Here is a 17266-nt window from a genome sequence, read left to right as displayed (position 1 = left end):
GCTGTAAGCCTTAAACTTACATAGTGATGTCTATCAATTATCTCTCACTGAAACTGGGGAAAAAAGGACACAGGTATGCAATGAAATTTAAAGGCTACTGAAAAAACAGCTGTCAAGGTCATCAAAAACAAAGGAAGTCTAAGAAGCCATCACAGCCAAGAGGAGACCAAAGAGACATAAAGACTAAATGCAATGTGGTATCCTGGATGGGACATTAGGTAAAAACTGTGTATCTGCATAAAGCATGTATTTTAGATAAGACACAAATACCAGTAAATAAATGGAGAGAGATAAAGCGACACAGGTTCTAAAATCTGACTAGGTATTTTCCTATCAAGTACCCTAAAGGAAGCCTGTAAAGCCTGTGGACATCATAATAAGCCTCATTTGGAGGCTTCAGCATATAAAACTGGTGTGGTTTATGTGCCCCATGGAGCTTTGGATACAGGCCACTTTTTTTTTTCCAGCTCAAAAAGCAGCAGTGACAATTGCTATTCTCCCAGGCTAAGTGTTTAGGCAAGTTATAGCATTGTGAGGGTGATAGATCCCAAATTCTCTTTACTTATTCTCCCTGTGCCATCCACACAATTGCTTGAGTCAACTGAAGTGCTGACAGGTTTGCCCATGAGCCAGAGCCCAAGATGTTTTCCATTTCTTTCTGGAGGAATATTATAATCTTTCCTTGCAGCAGGGCAGAACAAATGCAACTGTTTCACAGCTTACCTGGTGGATTTCACACACTGCCATGTGTTTCATTTTAAAAGACACTTTTCTAGGGTGCCTGCGTGACTCAGTTGGTTACATGTCTGACTACAGCTCAGGTCGTGATCTTGCAGTTCGTGCATGGGTTCAAGCCCCGTGTCGGGCTCTGTGCTGATAGCTTGGATCCTGCTTTGGGTTCCGTGTCTCCCTCTCTCTCTGCCCTTCCCCCGCTCACTTTCCCTCGCATGCAGTCTCTCTCTCTCTTAAAAATAAACATTAAATTTTTTTTAAAAAAACGTAAATGACATTTTTCCTTCCCTGGGACATTGGGAGGTTATGCCGAGGCTTGCAGGGGTGGTGTGGGCATGTTCCCCCACACGAGGGGGACTCGGCCTGCCCTCATACTCCACCTGGGCTTTGAAGTCATCTGTGACTCTTCTAGGTTATTCCCCATATCTAATTGGACCTACCAAGCCCCCTTTTGAAATTCCTCCAAAAGCTATTCCTTCCTCTCCATTCCTGTTGTCTTAATACAGGCCTTTTGATCTTTTACATAGATGTTTTTTTTAAAAAATAACAGTTTAACTGGTCTTCCAGTCTCCAACCCACTCCTCCCCTGAATCCATCCTCCACACAGCCATAAATTCCCTAAAGCACCACTCTGATCATATCATTCCTCTGCTTTTAAATTATTTGATGACTCCTTGGTTACAAGAAAAGGTCCAGAAGCACAGACAGTCTAGATCTCACCCAGATTTCTAACTAGATCTCCCGCCCCATCCCCTGCTATCCTCCCTCCTGCTCCAACTGTCAGTCATTCTGTCCCGGGAGCCTCAGAACTCAGATGCGCAAGACTCTGTTTCATGATTAGAAAAGGCTCTCTCATGCCTCTGTGCCTTTACCTGTGTCCTCACTCAGTCAGAGAGGAGTAGCCAGGCATGTGAGGTAGAAAGACAAGGGGGTGAGGGAAACAAGGGAACTGATAAGCATTACTAAAACCGCACAGCGCTGCATTCCTATCTGGGTGTTCCATAAATACTGAATAATTGAATGGCTGAATGAATGAATTGCCGACCATAACATCCAGGCTGCAGAGTCAGGCAAGTGAGAACAGATGGACTATGAGAACAGCTCTGAAGTTTTTCTTATTACTTAAACCCTTTTTCCTCTTTTCCTCCCTCTCCCCTTCTTTGAGACCTCCATGTTTATGTTTCTTCTCATTTACAGACTGCTATAATACTACCTCAGATGCATTTAACCACGCCATGCATAATTTATTTACTCATTCCTCATAAATCAATCCCTCTAGCCATCTGGAAAACAAGAACCACTTCTACTGCCTTTCAAGCTCCTTTTAACTAATCTTTTTAGTACGTGTTATTGTGCCTGGTACAAAATGTTAGTATTTTATGCACAGTCTCACCACTGACATCAAGGACTTTATGACCTTTTTTTCTGTTGTTGTTGTTGTGTATGTTAGGAAACCACATGTGAAAACATTAAATAAAATAAGAACAATTAAAAAGCTATGCAAGAAAATGATATCACTACAGAGGACAGTAAATGGACTGATTTTTGTGTGTGGCTCATAGAAAACACCTTTGTCGCTTTATGGTCAGACCTTGTAAATCACAAGCAGTAATTCTCCTGTACAGGCAAATGAAAAGTGGTGAAGGACTACTCCTGGAAAAACACATTCTATAGTCACAAGCAATGTCAAAATCTTGCCCGCCTCAGCTTTCATGTCTATTAAATAGGAATAATAGACACTCACTTGCCTCCATCATTTATTGAGAGCAATGTGAACACAAAAAGCACTTTGGTGATATGGATGCTATATGGTATTATTTTCAATCAGAAGCAATAATCTGGATTAGCCGGAAGGCTTATTAGAAGTGGCCAGCTTCCAATTTGACAATAAATTATATTAAAAAGTAATAATAAAAAAATGAGAATTGAGAAAAATACTTATCTTACCCCACTCCCCCCCAAAAAGATGTGGCCAGCTTCAGTTTATGGACTGACCACTTCACTTGGGCTAGTAGTTGTCATAACTGACTCACGAGGGTTTTAACTACATATAAGTGGAAGTGATACACAAATACAAGTCCCTTTCACAGAAATAGGCAAATATGAAAAACCATTAAATATCAAACCATGAGTACCTTTCTTTTATGAAATTTAAATTCAGGGGCTGTCTACGGGGCACCTGGGTCGCTCAGTCGGTTGAGTGACAGACTTCGGTTCAGGTCATGATCTCATGGTTTGTGAGTTCAAGCCCCGCATGGGACTTAGTGCCTGGAGCCTGTTTCAGAATCTGTGACTTCCTCTCTCTCTACCTCTCCCTCGCTCACACTCTGTCTCTCAAAAAATAAATGTTAAAAAAATTTTTTTAATAAAATAAAATAAATTCAAGGGCTCTCTTCTACTGTTACTGTCTTGAGGCACCTTTACTAGACAATTTCTTACTGGTATGTTCTTCCCAAATTGGTCACCTCCTTGGAAAGGCCTTCCCTGACCTTTCTAACTTCTTAACCTTTCTAAAGTAGTATTCCTCAGTTACCATCTATTGTCCTTCACTTTCTTTCCATCCTCATACTAATTATAATGGATACTTAACTAAGTAGTCTATTCCCTTACTCATTTACCTGACTAGATCTAAATTTCAGATCAATGTGGATCTTATCTATGTTAATCCCACCACTGTATCTCCACTGCCTATAAAAGTGCCTGCTTCATAGCAGGTATTCAAAAAGTATTTGTTGAATGAATGGGTGGAGGAGTTTGTCCTCACAGTGACAATAAGGTTAATTCAAACTTCCTAGCATGACATTCAAGGCCCCACTTTATTTATTTGGGCTTATATTTTGCTTATTTATACCTCTGTATCATGTGTCTGCTGATATCTCTATAAAATCTTGCTTCCTGTCTGGAATGCTCTTCTTCCTACCAAATAACTTATATTTCAAGGCCCTTCTCAAACACACCTTTTCTGTGAAAACTTTTCCAATCCTAGACACACACAAACATACAGGATGCTTCTGCTAAGTTCTTATAAGAGTTATAACACTTATAATATAGGCTTATAACAGAAATAAAATAACAATAATAATAATGACAGCTAACATTTTATTGAGCATTAGCTCCATGCCAGGTACTATTATAAGCACTTTATGTTACTATTTCATTTAATCCTGAAAAGAACTCTAAGAGGTAGGTATTATCATAAGTACTTAATGTTTGCTTAGTCAGCTAGAATCAACTTTATGAAGGCAGGGATGGTGCCTTAAATCTTTGCTAATTCCCAGAACCTAGCAAAGTTTCTGTAATGTCATATGCCTCTTATACAAATTTGCTAAATAATAAATTCTGACAGTAGTTTCTTGTCCTCTGACTTTACGCTGAGAATGGCAATCCCAATCAGTTAAAGAATCAGACAGTAGTTTTAAGGAATTATATAGATTTATTATATTATATTTATTAATTAAAGTCCTTTATAATTACAACAAGAAACTCAGAAGTCACAAAAGAAAAGGGTGATATATCTGGCTATGTAAAAATTTTAATATTTGTAGATTTAAAAAAAATTTAAACAAAACCAGAGATGGAAAAAGATACACTCAACCTACATTAGATGAAACATAATAATAATATATGAAGGGCTCCTAGAAAAACTTAAGAAAAGATAATCAGCCTATCAGAAAAATAGGAACATCATATAAACAGGAAACTTCCAGAAAAAGAAATTTAACGGGTTAGTAAACATACAAAAATATGTTCAACTTCACTAATTTAAAAAAGTAAAAATTAAAACAATAATGAATATTTCTTTATTTATTTTGCCTATCCTATTGTAAAGGTGAAAAAAGAATTTGACTATTCAGCACCAGCAAGGCTGTGGTCAAATAGCACTCACACACTCATGCTACAGAAATGCTCTAATATACTTAAAGAATAAACACACACACACTGCAGTATTGTTTGTAATAGCAAAAGATTGAAAACAACGGAAATGTGCATCAATAGAAACTTGATTAAGTAAATTCTGGCAGCTCTATCATGAAATTATATGGAGTTATCAAAAAGAATGATGGTACTGGCTAACCAAATAATAGATGAAGGGAATTCTTATTATATGAATGCATGCCCGATAATAAAAACCCAATTATGAAAGAGGGAACAGATTTTTAAAAAAAATTTTTTTTAATGTTTATTTATTTTTGAGACAAAGAGAGAGCAGACTGCAAGCAGGGGGAGGGGCAGAGAGAGAGGAAGACACAAGATCGGAAGCACGCTCCAGGCTCTGAGCTGCCAGCACAGAGCCCAACGTGGGGCTTGAACGTATGAACTGTGAGATCATGACCTGAGCTGAAGTCGGTGGGTCATCCAACTGAGCCACCCAGGTGTCCCAAAGAGGGAACAGATTTGAACAGACACTTCATCAAACAGGAAATGAGGTTAGCAAATAAGTGCATGAAAGGATGTTCCATATCAGAAGTCATTAGGGAAATTAAAATAAAACCATGATGGGATAACACCTATTAGAATGGCTAAAATAAAAATTACTGGAAATACCAAGAGCTGTTGAAGATGGGGAACAAGTGGGACTCTCATTACACAGCTAGTTCAGATATAAAATGGTTACAGCTACTCTGGAAAATGGTTTGACAGTTTCTTATAAAGTTCAACATACATTTACCACATGACCCAGTGATCCCACTTCAGGCTATACTACTGAGCAAGAAAAAAGGAATGAACAACTTTAATTAATCTCCAAGGCCTTAAGCTGAGTAGCGAAGTCAGTCTCAAAGGTGCATACTATGTGACTCCATGCATGACATTCTAGAAAAGAAAAAAAAAAATACAGGAACAGAAAAAGATCAGTGGTTACCAGGGATTGGGGGTGGAAGAAGTCTGGCTGCAAAGAGGCAGGAGGGAATTCTTTGAGGGTGCTGAACTGTTCTGTATCCTGTCAGTGGTGGTGGTTACAAAAATCTATGCATGTGTTAAAACTCTTAAGATTGTACCAGAAAATAAATTTTACTGTATGTACATTTAAAATAATTTTTAAAAAGAAAAACTGTCATCAACAGTAATGATACCTTCTATTTCCCCATCTAAGGGAGGAACATCATCTCTCATGGAAAAATCCATAGCTGTCCCTGGTATGTCCATCAAGTCTTCATCACTGGAGCTGCTCCGGAAGCTATTGAAACTCCCCTGCTGAAAGCCTCTGTTATCCATGGCCCCTGTGCAGAAACAAAAACAAGAGGCTCATTACAATGACCTTCAAGCTTATCTTTTTTTTTCATTGTGGCAACTACACATAAAATTTATCATTTCAACCATTTGAAACTAGACAATTCAGTAGCTTCATTTACAATGTTTTGCAATTATCACTCTATTTCCAGAAATTTTTCATCATCACAAACAGAAACTCTGTACCCAGTAAACATAACTCCCTCCTAACCCCCAACCCCTTACAATTGCTATTCTCTTTCTGTCTCAATGATCTGCCAATTCCAGGTATTTCATATAATCATATATAAATTGTGGCTTTTTGTGTCTGGCTTCTTTCACTTATAATGTTTTGAAGGCTCATCCATGTTCTGGCATGTATCAGTACTTTATTTCATTTTCAGACTGAATAATACCATCATATGGATATACCATATTTTGTTTATCCATTATTATTCAGTTGATGGACATTTAGTTAGTTTCCACCTTTTGTGTTACTTCTTTTTATTTCTTTTATTTTAATTTTTTTTTTAAATTTACATCCAAATTAGTTAGCATATAGTGCAACAATGATTTCAAGAGTAGATTCCTTAGTGCCCCTTACCTATTTAGCCTATCTCTCAACCCTTCCAGTAACCCTGTTTGTTCTCCATATTTACGAGTATCTTATGTTTTGTCCCCCTCCCTGTTTTTATATTGTTTCCGTTCCCTTACATTCATCTGTTTTGTCTCTTAAAGTCCTCATATGAGTGAAGTCTTATGATATTTGTCTTTCTCTGATGGACTAATTTCACTTAGCATAATACCCTCCAGTTCCATCCAAGTAATTGCAAATGGCAAGATTTCATTCTTTTTGATTGCCAAGTAATACTCCATTGTATATATATACCACATCTTCTTTATCCATTCATCCATCGATGGACATTTTGGCTCTTTCCATACTTTGGCTATTGTTGATAGTGCTGCTATTAACATGGTGGAGCATGTGTCCCTTCGAAACAGCACCCCTGTATCCCATGGATAAATGCCTAGTAGTGAAATTGCTGGGTCGTAGGGTAGTTCTATTTTTAGTTTTTTGAGGAGCCTCCATACTGTTTTCCAGAGTGGCTGCACCAGCTTGCATTCCCATTGAGTTACTTCTTATTCTATTTTTTTTTATTGTTGAATATAGTTGACATACAATGTTATATTAGTTTCAGGTGTACAACACAGTGATTCAACAATTCTATACATAATTCAGTGCTCACCAAATGAGTGTAGTCACTATCACCATACAACATTATTACAATATTATTGACGCTATTACCTATGTCGTACTTTCTATCTCTGTGACTTATTTACTGTATAACTGGAAGTTTGTACCTCTTAATCCCCTTCACCTATCTTGCCCAACCCTCGTCCCTTCTGGCAACCATCTGTTTTTTTTATTTGAGTCTGTTTTTGTTTTTTAGATTCCACACATAAGACAAATAATATGGTATTTGTCTTTCTCTGTCTTATTTCACTTAGCAGAATATCCTCTAGGTCCATCCATGTTGTTGAAATGGCAAGAGCTCATTATTTGTTATGGCTGAATAATATTCCATTATGTATATATACCACATCTTCTTTATCCATTCATCTGTCAATGGACACTTGGGTTGTTTCCATATCTTAGCTACTGTAAATAATACTGCAATAAACATAGGGGTACATATATCTTTTTCAAATTAGTGTTTTCATTTTCTTTAAGTAAATACCCAATAGTGGAATTACTGGATTATATGTTATTCCTATTTTTAATTAAGGAACCCCCATACTGTTTTCCACAGTGACTGCACCAATTTACATTCCCACCAATAGTGCACTAGAGTTCCCTTTTCTCCACATCCTCTCCACACTTATTATTTCTTGCCTTTTTGATACTAGACATTCTGAGTGATGTGATGTAATATCTCATTGTGGTTTTGATTTGCATTTCCCTGATGATCAGTGATGTTGAGCATCTTTTCATATGTCTGTTGGCCATCTGTAGGTCTTCTTTGGAAAAATGTCTAATCAGGATTACCACTTATTCTTATGTTTTCTTTCATGTTCTTACTTGGACAATATAGACATGCAAACCATTTAGTATATTCAATTACCCTTCAGATGTAATGTTCCTCTACCCTTACCATATAGTTGATAGCAGTTGATATCTGCCATAACTGCCGATAGCAGTTTTTTGAGAACCATGCAAAAGAGCACACCAAATGAGGATAGGTGTACAAAACTCATGGGAGTTCACAAGTAATCAATGGAAATAAAAACTAGACATCACTACTGAGAAATGTTCTGTCCATTTAGGAGTAGAGAAACATTATCTTATGGCTCTGATTCTCCCAGAGCTCATAACACAATGCAGATGCTCAGAAATGAAGAGGCATGTTATGCCATTTAATGTTGTTCTCTGCTGAAGAATGTAATATTAAAGATTAAACATTTCCTACACCCTAAATGTGAATCTTCAGATTATAAATTTTACTCAAAAAATTTTAGTATGTTGATTTTAAAAAACATTAGAGTCAACTTTACTTCACCTAGCCCTGCCCCCTCCTCCCATTTTTTTGATGAGATCTTGATCCAAAATCATAGTCAGCATAGTTCTTTTGGATTTGGCAAACAATATTCCTTTTGAGGTATTTCAATTCTCTTAAGAAACTTCTTACTTTAGGTTATCTGAATTATGTGTAATGAATGTGGAAAAATCAGATGGGATAAATTAAGCAATAGGGCTGGAAAATTGGAACAGATAAATTAAATATTTTAAACATTGAGCGAAAAGGATAAAGAACCAACATTTACCAGGTACTTATCAATTTTTAGGCACTGGGCTATGTGCTTAAACTGAATTCTTTCACTTAACTTTTCCAATGTTCCTATGCTGTGGCATTATTACTCCTAGTGCACCCGAGGAAACAAACTCAGAGAGGCTATTTTCCCAGTTAATATTTTTTAAAAAGTTAAGCTCTAAATCATGTGTTCAACTTCCTAATACCTCATGTGTAATAGAGACCAGCTTGACTGAAGTGTGAGTGACATTTATGAGCCACCTATTGTGTACAAATCATCATGGGACAGACACAAATATGATGCGAGATGGGTCAGATGAGATGAAGATTGAGAGACAAAGATTTGAGAGTTATCAACATCAAGGTGTTGGTTGAAACCAAGAGAACAGATATCCCAAGGGAAACTTGCCATCACTTATGGATAAGAACAAATATAAAGAAAACAAATGCATTCCCAGTCTCCTCCCTTAATATGCACAAACAGCTTGAAGTCTGTACATACAGGAACAGTAAGTTCTCCACACATTGCCATGCTTGTGTGGTGACAAATGGTCAAGTAGAGAAGGTAGGGTCATTTATGCAAAGGTACTAATAATGTACAAAATGACTGATCATGAAACCATTTCCTTAGCTACACAAATTCTAACTTTGTTATGTGGATCAAATAGGTACTAGGGTACTAAGAATCCATGTTCTATGGCCTTAGCTGAGCTCCTTCACTGCTGCTTGCCAATCTTTCATCCTCACTGGACTCTTTCCCCTTCCCCTGCTCTACCTGTTTCCTTCATTCCCCTTCTTTGAGCATTCCCACAACAACATGCTTACACAGAATGCCTTGTCTCAGTTTCTGCTTCTAGGGAAACTGACCCACCACAGGATCCTTAGCAGTTTTTTTCCTACTACTGACAACACAGAGGAAATCCTGAACTTCGGTCTTCCCTCGTGTCATCCAGGAATAAGTGTTTTACTTTTTATTTAAGAAGAAAAAGAGCCCCTCTACTTTGCTCTGTATCTGGCTGAGATCACAGATCCTTCTCCACCTTAATCTGATTTATTTTATTTGATTCTTTAAAAAAGCCTACTATCTCTAGCTCTTATCTCTACCTCAAGCTCTAGTCCTGAATTCCCAAGAACTCTACCCTGACACTTCTGTTGCTACTTCAAACTCAACAGGATGAAAATTAAAAATACAGCAGAAAAAACATCAACTTAAATGCAAATCACAAAATCCACACAAGACATGTTCCCTGCCCTCACCCTCCACCTCAACTTTCCTTCTTAAATGCAGGTTGGCATCAGAGTCCATATTTGTAGTTAATATTTGTCTAGCTCTGGATTTACTACATTCAACAAACCCACCAAAAGCACTTTATCTCAAGAGTAGGTATTCCGATTTCTAGAAATCTTAGCTAAAAACAAGCATCATTTTAGCTTATGAGAAGAACTCAGGCCAATATGGTAGCACAACTCAAGAGGTTTTCTTTCTGTTTAAATTTATTAAATTCCCATGAAGTCCATACAGTGACTAGCACTGAAGAAAATCAAGAAAAGTTACAAAATGATGCAGAATCCTTTCCCTCTCTCTCCACTGCTTACATGTTTCATTCAGGAAATGAGGTAAAATACATAGTGCCAGCAACTCTACATTAGCCACAAAAATCATAGGAAGAAAAAGTATAGGGAGTCCAAAAATAATTTATGTCTGGATTTGGAATATGTCCTGTAGTCATATTTTCAGATGGGTGTACCTATTGTTCTGGGAATTCATTAAAACAAAATGATGACACTACAGGATGAAGACTCACAAAGGAGAAGCTGGAAAACTTTTCAGTTTACCCATAGGGACCTTACAAACTCCTTCCTGTAACCCACTGACACAGAAGAATCCAGCTAAATTGAGCTGCCTCATTCTAAACATTTCCTGGAGCAGCTATCTGCTTCACTGTTTGGGTTATAAAGTGCTTCCTTAATAAGTACATAGGAATAAAGGGTCAACAAAAGAAAATTAGAAGTAGCAAGTCAAGCAAAACAGATGCTAAAAATAGGAGTTCAACAAAGGAAATAAGCACAGTTACTAAAACTCAAAAGTGATACTTGCCTATGGATAATCCATTCTGGTAGAGCCATTGGTTTTATTTTGCAGATATAAAAAACTTCAAGGGGCTCCTCGGTGGCTCATTCGGCCAAGTGTCCAACTTCAGCTCAGGTCATGATCTCACAGTTCGTGGGTTCCAACCCTGCATCTGGCTCTGTGCTGACAGTTCAGAGCCTGGAGCCTGCTTCCAATTCTGTGTCTCTCCCTTTCTCTCTACCCCTCCCCTACTCACACTCTTTCTATCTCAAAAAATGAGTAAGCATTAAAAAAAAAAAAAACTGCAAGAGAGGGGCGCCTAGGTGGCTCACTTGTTTAAGCATCTGACTCTTGATTTCAGCTCAGGTCATGATATCATGGTTTGTGGGTTCAAGCCCCCTGTTGGGCTCTGGGCTGACAGTGTGGAGCCTGCTTGGGATTCTCTCTTGCTCTCTCTCTCTCTCTCTCTCTCTCTCCCTTCCTCTCTCCCTCTCTCAAATAAAATAAACTTTAAAAAAAGTTCAAGAGAAAAAAAAGTTAAAGCAGCAGAATAATGAGGAAATAAATTCCTTACAGTTGAGATTCAAACCCACATGCAGTTAAACTCCAAGCCCAGTGGTCTTTCCACAAGTTTGTGACTTCACTATGACATGTCAGTCCAGAAAATGGCACCTCTGGAATAAATCAAACCTCTAGATGGCCACAAACCTGAGATCAGCCAGAATTTAGGGTAGGGCAGGAACAAAGTAAGGGGATTTTACATATTATCCCAATTAGTAGATTGCATATAGGGCTTGTCATATAATGGAGGGTTGGGGAGGAGGGCAATTAAGGAGAAATGTTTGGTTGATATTTGTGTTACACAGCTTCACACTTTCAGCTTAAAGGCACTTTTAGTGCGTTCTGCCACTTTCTTGCTTAAAATCATAAAGCTGGTTCCCCAATGCCTATAGGGTCAAGTTTATTTTTTAATATAATTTATTGTCAAATTGGTTTACATAAGAGTCTCTTATGCTTTGGCTCTCTCCCACTCTAAACTCTTTTTTTTTTCTTTTTTTCCTTCCCCTCCCCCATGGGTTTATGTTAAGTTGCCAAAGCATAAGAGACTCTTAAAAACTGAGAACAAACTGAGGGTTGATGGGGGGTGGGAGGGAGGGGAGGGTGGCTGATGGGTATTGAGGAGGGCACCTTTTAGGATGAGCACTGGGTGTTGTATGGAAACCAATTTGACAATAAATTTCATATATTGAAAAAAAATAAAAATATATACCTAACTAGGTATGACTAAATATAAAAAAAAAATTGGTTTCCATACAACACCCAGTGCTCATCCCAACAAGTGCCCTCCTCAATGCCCATTACCCATTTTCCCTCTCCCCCACCCCCCACCCACCCTCAGTTTGTTATCTGTATTTAAGAGTCTTGTGGTTTGCCTCCCTCCCTCTCTGTTTGTAACTATTTTTTCCTCTTCCCTTCCCCCATGGTCTTCGGTTAAGTTTCTCAAGATCCACATATGAGTGAAAACATATGATATCTGCCCTTCTCTGACTGACTTATTTCACTCAGCATAATACCTTCTAGTTCCATCCACGTTGCTGAAAATGGCAGGATTTCATTCTTTCTCATTGCCAAGTGGTATTCCATTGTGTATATAAACACGTCCATTGTGTTTATCCATTCATCAGTTGACAGGCATTTAGGCTCTTTCCATAATTTGGCTATTGTTGAAAGCGCTGCTATAAACATTGGGGTACATGTGTCTATAGGGTCAAGTTTAAATTTCTCTGCAAGGCATTCTGAGCCCTATCAAATTTAGATCCCATCTACCCAGACAGACGTATCCTCTGCCACAAATTTATTATACTCCATATAAGCCACTTTTACACCCCCATGCCTTTGCTTAAGCCAGATACTCTATCTGGAATCCCATCCAGTCCTCCATCCTCTTTTCAGCCTGATTAAATCCCATTCAATCCATCTAGGACCAGCTCAAATAGGCTTTTCCCTCAACACCTCCTTTGTTGAGGTATCTATGTTAATTACATAATCTCTACCACTTAAGTCTTGTGACTACACCAAGCCCTTCTCATTTCTGTTGTCCCAGCAACTCTAGTGTTATTACAGAGTAGGTGTTCAATAAATCCTTACTAAGAGGATTCCAGTTGGGGAGGAAGAGTTAATGGCCAACCAACATATTTATATGGCTGGTCCTCAATAAATCTATGCCTTGCACTGTGATGGTAGGGAACTGGGGATACAAAAAAACATTAGTTACCTTTTCAATACTCTCAAGGGATTTATGATATAGTTGGGGAGAAAACTTTCACATAATGCAATTTGCACCATAGCTAAGTGCTAAACTGCTAGAATGAAAGTACAATTGGCATTCAGAAAAGGGAGAGGAGACTGTAAGCCAGAGAAGGCTTCATGGAGGAGAGAGGGTATTCCAGGCCCAGGAAAAGAAATGATCAAAGGCTTGAGATGAGAATGAGGCTGGCATTTGTGCTTGCCTAGAAGACAGGGTAGCTGTTTGTGAGCAAATGGATGGAGATACATCATGAAGGACCTGGTAAGTCAATGGGGTCACTATGGTTTTTAAGGAGCAACATGATAAAAACATGATTTTAAGAGGTACATACAGCAGCAGTGGGCTGGAAGACAGAGGGGTAAAGGGCTAGGAAGGTAGTTCGCTACTTCCTGTTTAAATGTAGGGGATTTGGGAAGGAGGAGGGGTACATATTTCTGAAGGCTGTACTGAAAGAGCCAGGTGTGTGTGGCAGGGGATGGTACTAGTTTACGGTATACCATACTGACATCTTGTTTTACTAGTGACAGAGACATATGTTGGTTTATATAAATTAATATTTCCATCTCATTTAGCCCACTTGGAAAAAACAAATGTGTAAACCAATGGGTGGGCTGATACATATGGCCCTTCAATGAATATATAAAAGTATATCACACATTCCAAAGCTAACAAGCACAAAGAAGCAATAAACTTTCTTATTTCTTATTTTTACTCCACAAAAATATCTGTTGACCTGCACATGGCATGTTGTGTAATATATGCCAGATGCTGCCAAAGTGGAAAAGAGAAAATGCAAGAGGAAGAAAAACTTGAGAGGCATTATAGAATCTACCAAGCTACAAGTATTATCATGTTATTAAAAATAAAACATTAACACAATCCTAGGGGCACCTGGGTGGCTCAGTCAGTTAAGCATCTGAGTTCGGCTCAGGTCATGATGTCACGGTTCATGAGTTGGAGCCTTGCATTGGGCTCTGTGCTGACAGCTCAGAGCCTGGAGCCTGCTTCAGATTCTGTCTCTCTGTCTCTGTCTCTGTCTCTCTCTGTCCCTCCCCTGTGCATGCTCTGTCTCTCCCTCTCAGAAATATATGTTAAAATTTTTTTTAAAAATATTAAGACAATCCTAAGTATAACACTAAAGGTGATAAGAACTGGCACACATATAAAATCAGCTTTTGGCTACCCATTATACTTTGAGCTACCTGAGGACAGGGTAACTTAAATCTTTGTTCCCAAGCGCCTGACACAAAGAGAGAACTCAGTAAATAATCTAGTTTATAGTCCAATTCCAGTTTTAGTTACTTTATTTTAAGAAGCAGAAGTGATTTGCAAACCTCGAAGATGCTAGCAGGTGCTTATTTCAGAGGATTGGGCCAATCCTTAAGCCAAGGCACCTTGTCTGTCAAAATTGTGGGTAAAAAAAAAAATCCCAGGAGGAAATAATAGTGCTGCGTCTCACAACATAGTCTTCATCTGGGAGTCCTCCTCGCAGATAAGTACGGGTTATGAGAAAAGACAGGATACAAAGCAGGCAGTACCACAGCAGCAGTTCTCAAACATTTTGGTCTCAGGATCCCTGTAGTCCTCAGAATTATTGAGGAGCTTAAAGAGCTTTTATTTATATGGGTTCTATCCATAGCTATTGCCTGTATTAAAAATTAAAACCCAGGAATGTTAAAAAAAATAAATACTTTTTAATGCATTTAAATACAATCCTAAAATCACTATATATTAACATTTTTTGGAAAGAATAAATTGTACGTTTTCCAAAATAAAATTAATGAGAGGCACTTTGAAAATCTTTCAATGTCTGTCTTAATGGAAGACAGCTGGATCCGGGTTCACATCTTCCATTAGCAACAGGAGCGATGACATCACCTGTTACACAGCCTCTAAAAAACTCCACTGTTTATTCATGAATAAATGAAAGTGAAAAAGACAAAACATGTCTTCATACGAAAATAATTTTTGACTTTTCAGACCCCTCAAAAGTCTCAGGAGCCCCCAGGCCACTCTTTGAGAACTGTTGAACCAGAGAAAGAACACAGAATGGAGAAACCATATTTGGGTGAGACTGGTCAGACAGAGGAAGAGGACAAGCCAGTCAGAAGAGACCATGTGGCTGCTGTGACAGTAAAGCAAGTGACAAACCAATATTTTCTATATGTTTTTTTCCCAAAGAAGTAATAGCCTTGATAAAGAGATATTTCAAACTATTAAAACTGGATCCAAACAGATGAACAGAAAAAAGACATTAGTAGATAATTAAAGAAAAGAAACAAGGGGGCTTTAAAAATTCAGAGAAACTAAAATTAAAATAATGTGCTATCTTCTTTTAGTAGATCAGCTTTTCTTTGGTTTTATCTCAGAGATTCTTCAAATGTGAGAACATTTTATTATAAAAAAGATTTCAAGAGAGAAATTAACGAGATGCTTAGAGAAGTGTCATGCGGTTCAAGGACAAGGGTCTGTCACACCTGACAAAGACAATGCTCAAAATTCATAGATCACTTTCACTTTGGAATAAACGAGTAAAATTCCTAAATAAATGTTAACCAACTGAATATAGCATCACATTGAAAGACCTGTCTGCTATAAATAAGGAGTTTTTTTCTGAGACTGTAAGACTGGTATCATGAGGGAAACTATGAACATACTTTATCAGATCAACAGATAAAACTTTAAAAGCCATAATTATTTTAACAGATGTCAAGAATGGATTTCTTAAATTGACAATTATTCTGGATTAAAAAATTTTTAACATTCCAAGTAGAGGATTTCTTTCTTGACATGATATAGAATATCTAAATTAAAACCAAGCTGCAAAATAGCATTCTCTTTAATACAGGAAAGCAACGATGCCTCCTGTTGCCAATTATATTTAATACAGTACAAGAAATACTTTAAGATGAAAAAAAGTGAAGAATATATACAGGCAAGGAAGAAAGACAAAATTCTGATGTTTGGATTGCATAAGATATAGCTATACAACACTAAGAATATTAATTAAAATAACTAAAGATAATGCATGAATTCAGAAATCATAAGGTCAATACACAAGAAACAACTACTTTGCTAGGTACTACCATAGAAGTAAAAAATACAATTATTTATGATAGAGACATGAACTCAAAATAAAACATTACTTCAAAATTTATAAGGGTACCTGGGTGGCTCAGTCAGTTAAATGTTGAACTTTGGTTCAGATCATGATCTCATGGTTCCTGAGTTCAAGCCCCACATCAGGGTCCTACTGTTAGTGCAGAGCCCACTCCAAATCCTGTCTCCCTCTCTCTCTGACCCTCCCCTGCTCGCTCTCTCTCTCTATCCCCAAAATAAACAAACATTTAAAAAATTAAAAAAGTCAAATAGGAAAAAAAAGAAGATATAAATCAAAAGATTTACCATGCTCTTGGATGGGAAGTCTAAATATAGTAAAAATGAAACAGATACTAATTTGAATTGTACTACATCTATATATTAATCTAAAGTCCCCATGGCATCTTTCATACAACTTAAAAGATTGATAGTGAAATTCATCTAAAAGAATAAGTAGGCAAGGATACTAGTGTGTGCATTATCTTTTTTAAAATTCAATTTATTTAAACTAAAAACAAAAACACAAACATTTTACCCATGTCTGCCACTCCCACCCCCTCATTTCTGGAAACTACCAATCTATAAACCACATGTATCTAGAAGCTCAGTTTTTTTTTTTCTTTTTGGATTGCACATATAAGAGAGATCATATGGCATTTATCTTTTTCTTACTTATTTTACTTAGCATAATGCCCTCAAGGTCCATCCATATTATTGCAAATAGCAAGATTTCATTCTTTTTGTTGGTTGAGTAATAGTCCATCATGTGTGTGTGCGTGTGCGTGTGTTTCATTCTTTGTCAATCCATCCATTTATGAACACTTGGATTGTTTCCACATCTTAGCTAAATAATGCTGTAATAAACATGAGGGGCGCATATATCTTTTGAAACCAATGTGTTTGTTTTCTTTGGGTAAATACCCAGTAGTGGAACTACTGGATCAAATGGTAGCCCTATTTTTAATTTTTTGAGGAACATCCATACTGTTTTCCATACTGATGGCCCCAATATAGATTCCCACCAACAAATACACATGG

The 17266-nt window shown here is 37.5% G+C and overlaps 1 protein-coding gene across 4 annotated transcripts in view; it reads right to left on the bottom strand.

Moving 5' to 3' along the window:
• The window catches only part of CLCN5 (chloride voltage-gated channel 5), a 172727-nt gene that overhangs the window by 38592 nt on the left and 116869 nt on the right, over positions 1–17266 (bottom strand). For all 4 annotated transcript variants that reach the window (XR_008290106.1, XM_027054170.2, XM_053202319.1 and 1 more), the window contains one exon: positions 5805–5951. Coding sequence is in view for 3 of the 4 variants with exons in the window: in XM_027054170.2 (XP_026909971.1) it covers positions 5805–5951 (147 nt within the window). In the remaining variant the exon portion in view is untranslated. The remainder of the gene's footprint in view (positions 1–5804; positions 5952–17266) is intronic.

This window comes from Acinonyx jubatus, chromosome X (assembly GCF_027475565.1).
Source record: "Acinonyx jubatus isolate Ajub_Pintada_27869175 chromosome X, VMU_Ajub_asm_v1.0, whole genome shotgun sequence".
NCBI classification, from domain to species: Eukaryota; Metazoa; Chordata; class Mammalia; order Carnivora; family Felidae; genus Acinonyx; species Acinonyx jubatus.
The sequence above is the reverse complement of the archived record's forward strand: the minus strand, read 5'-3'. Positions and strand labels throughout refer to the sequence as shown.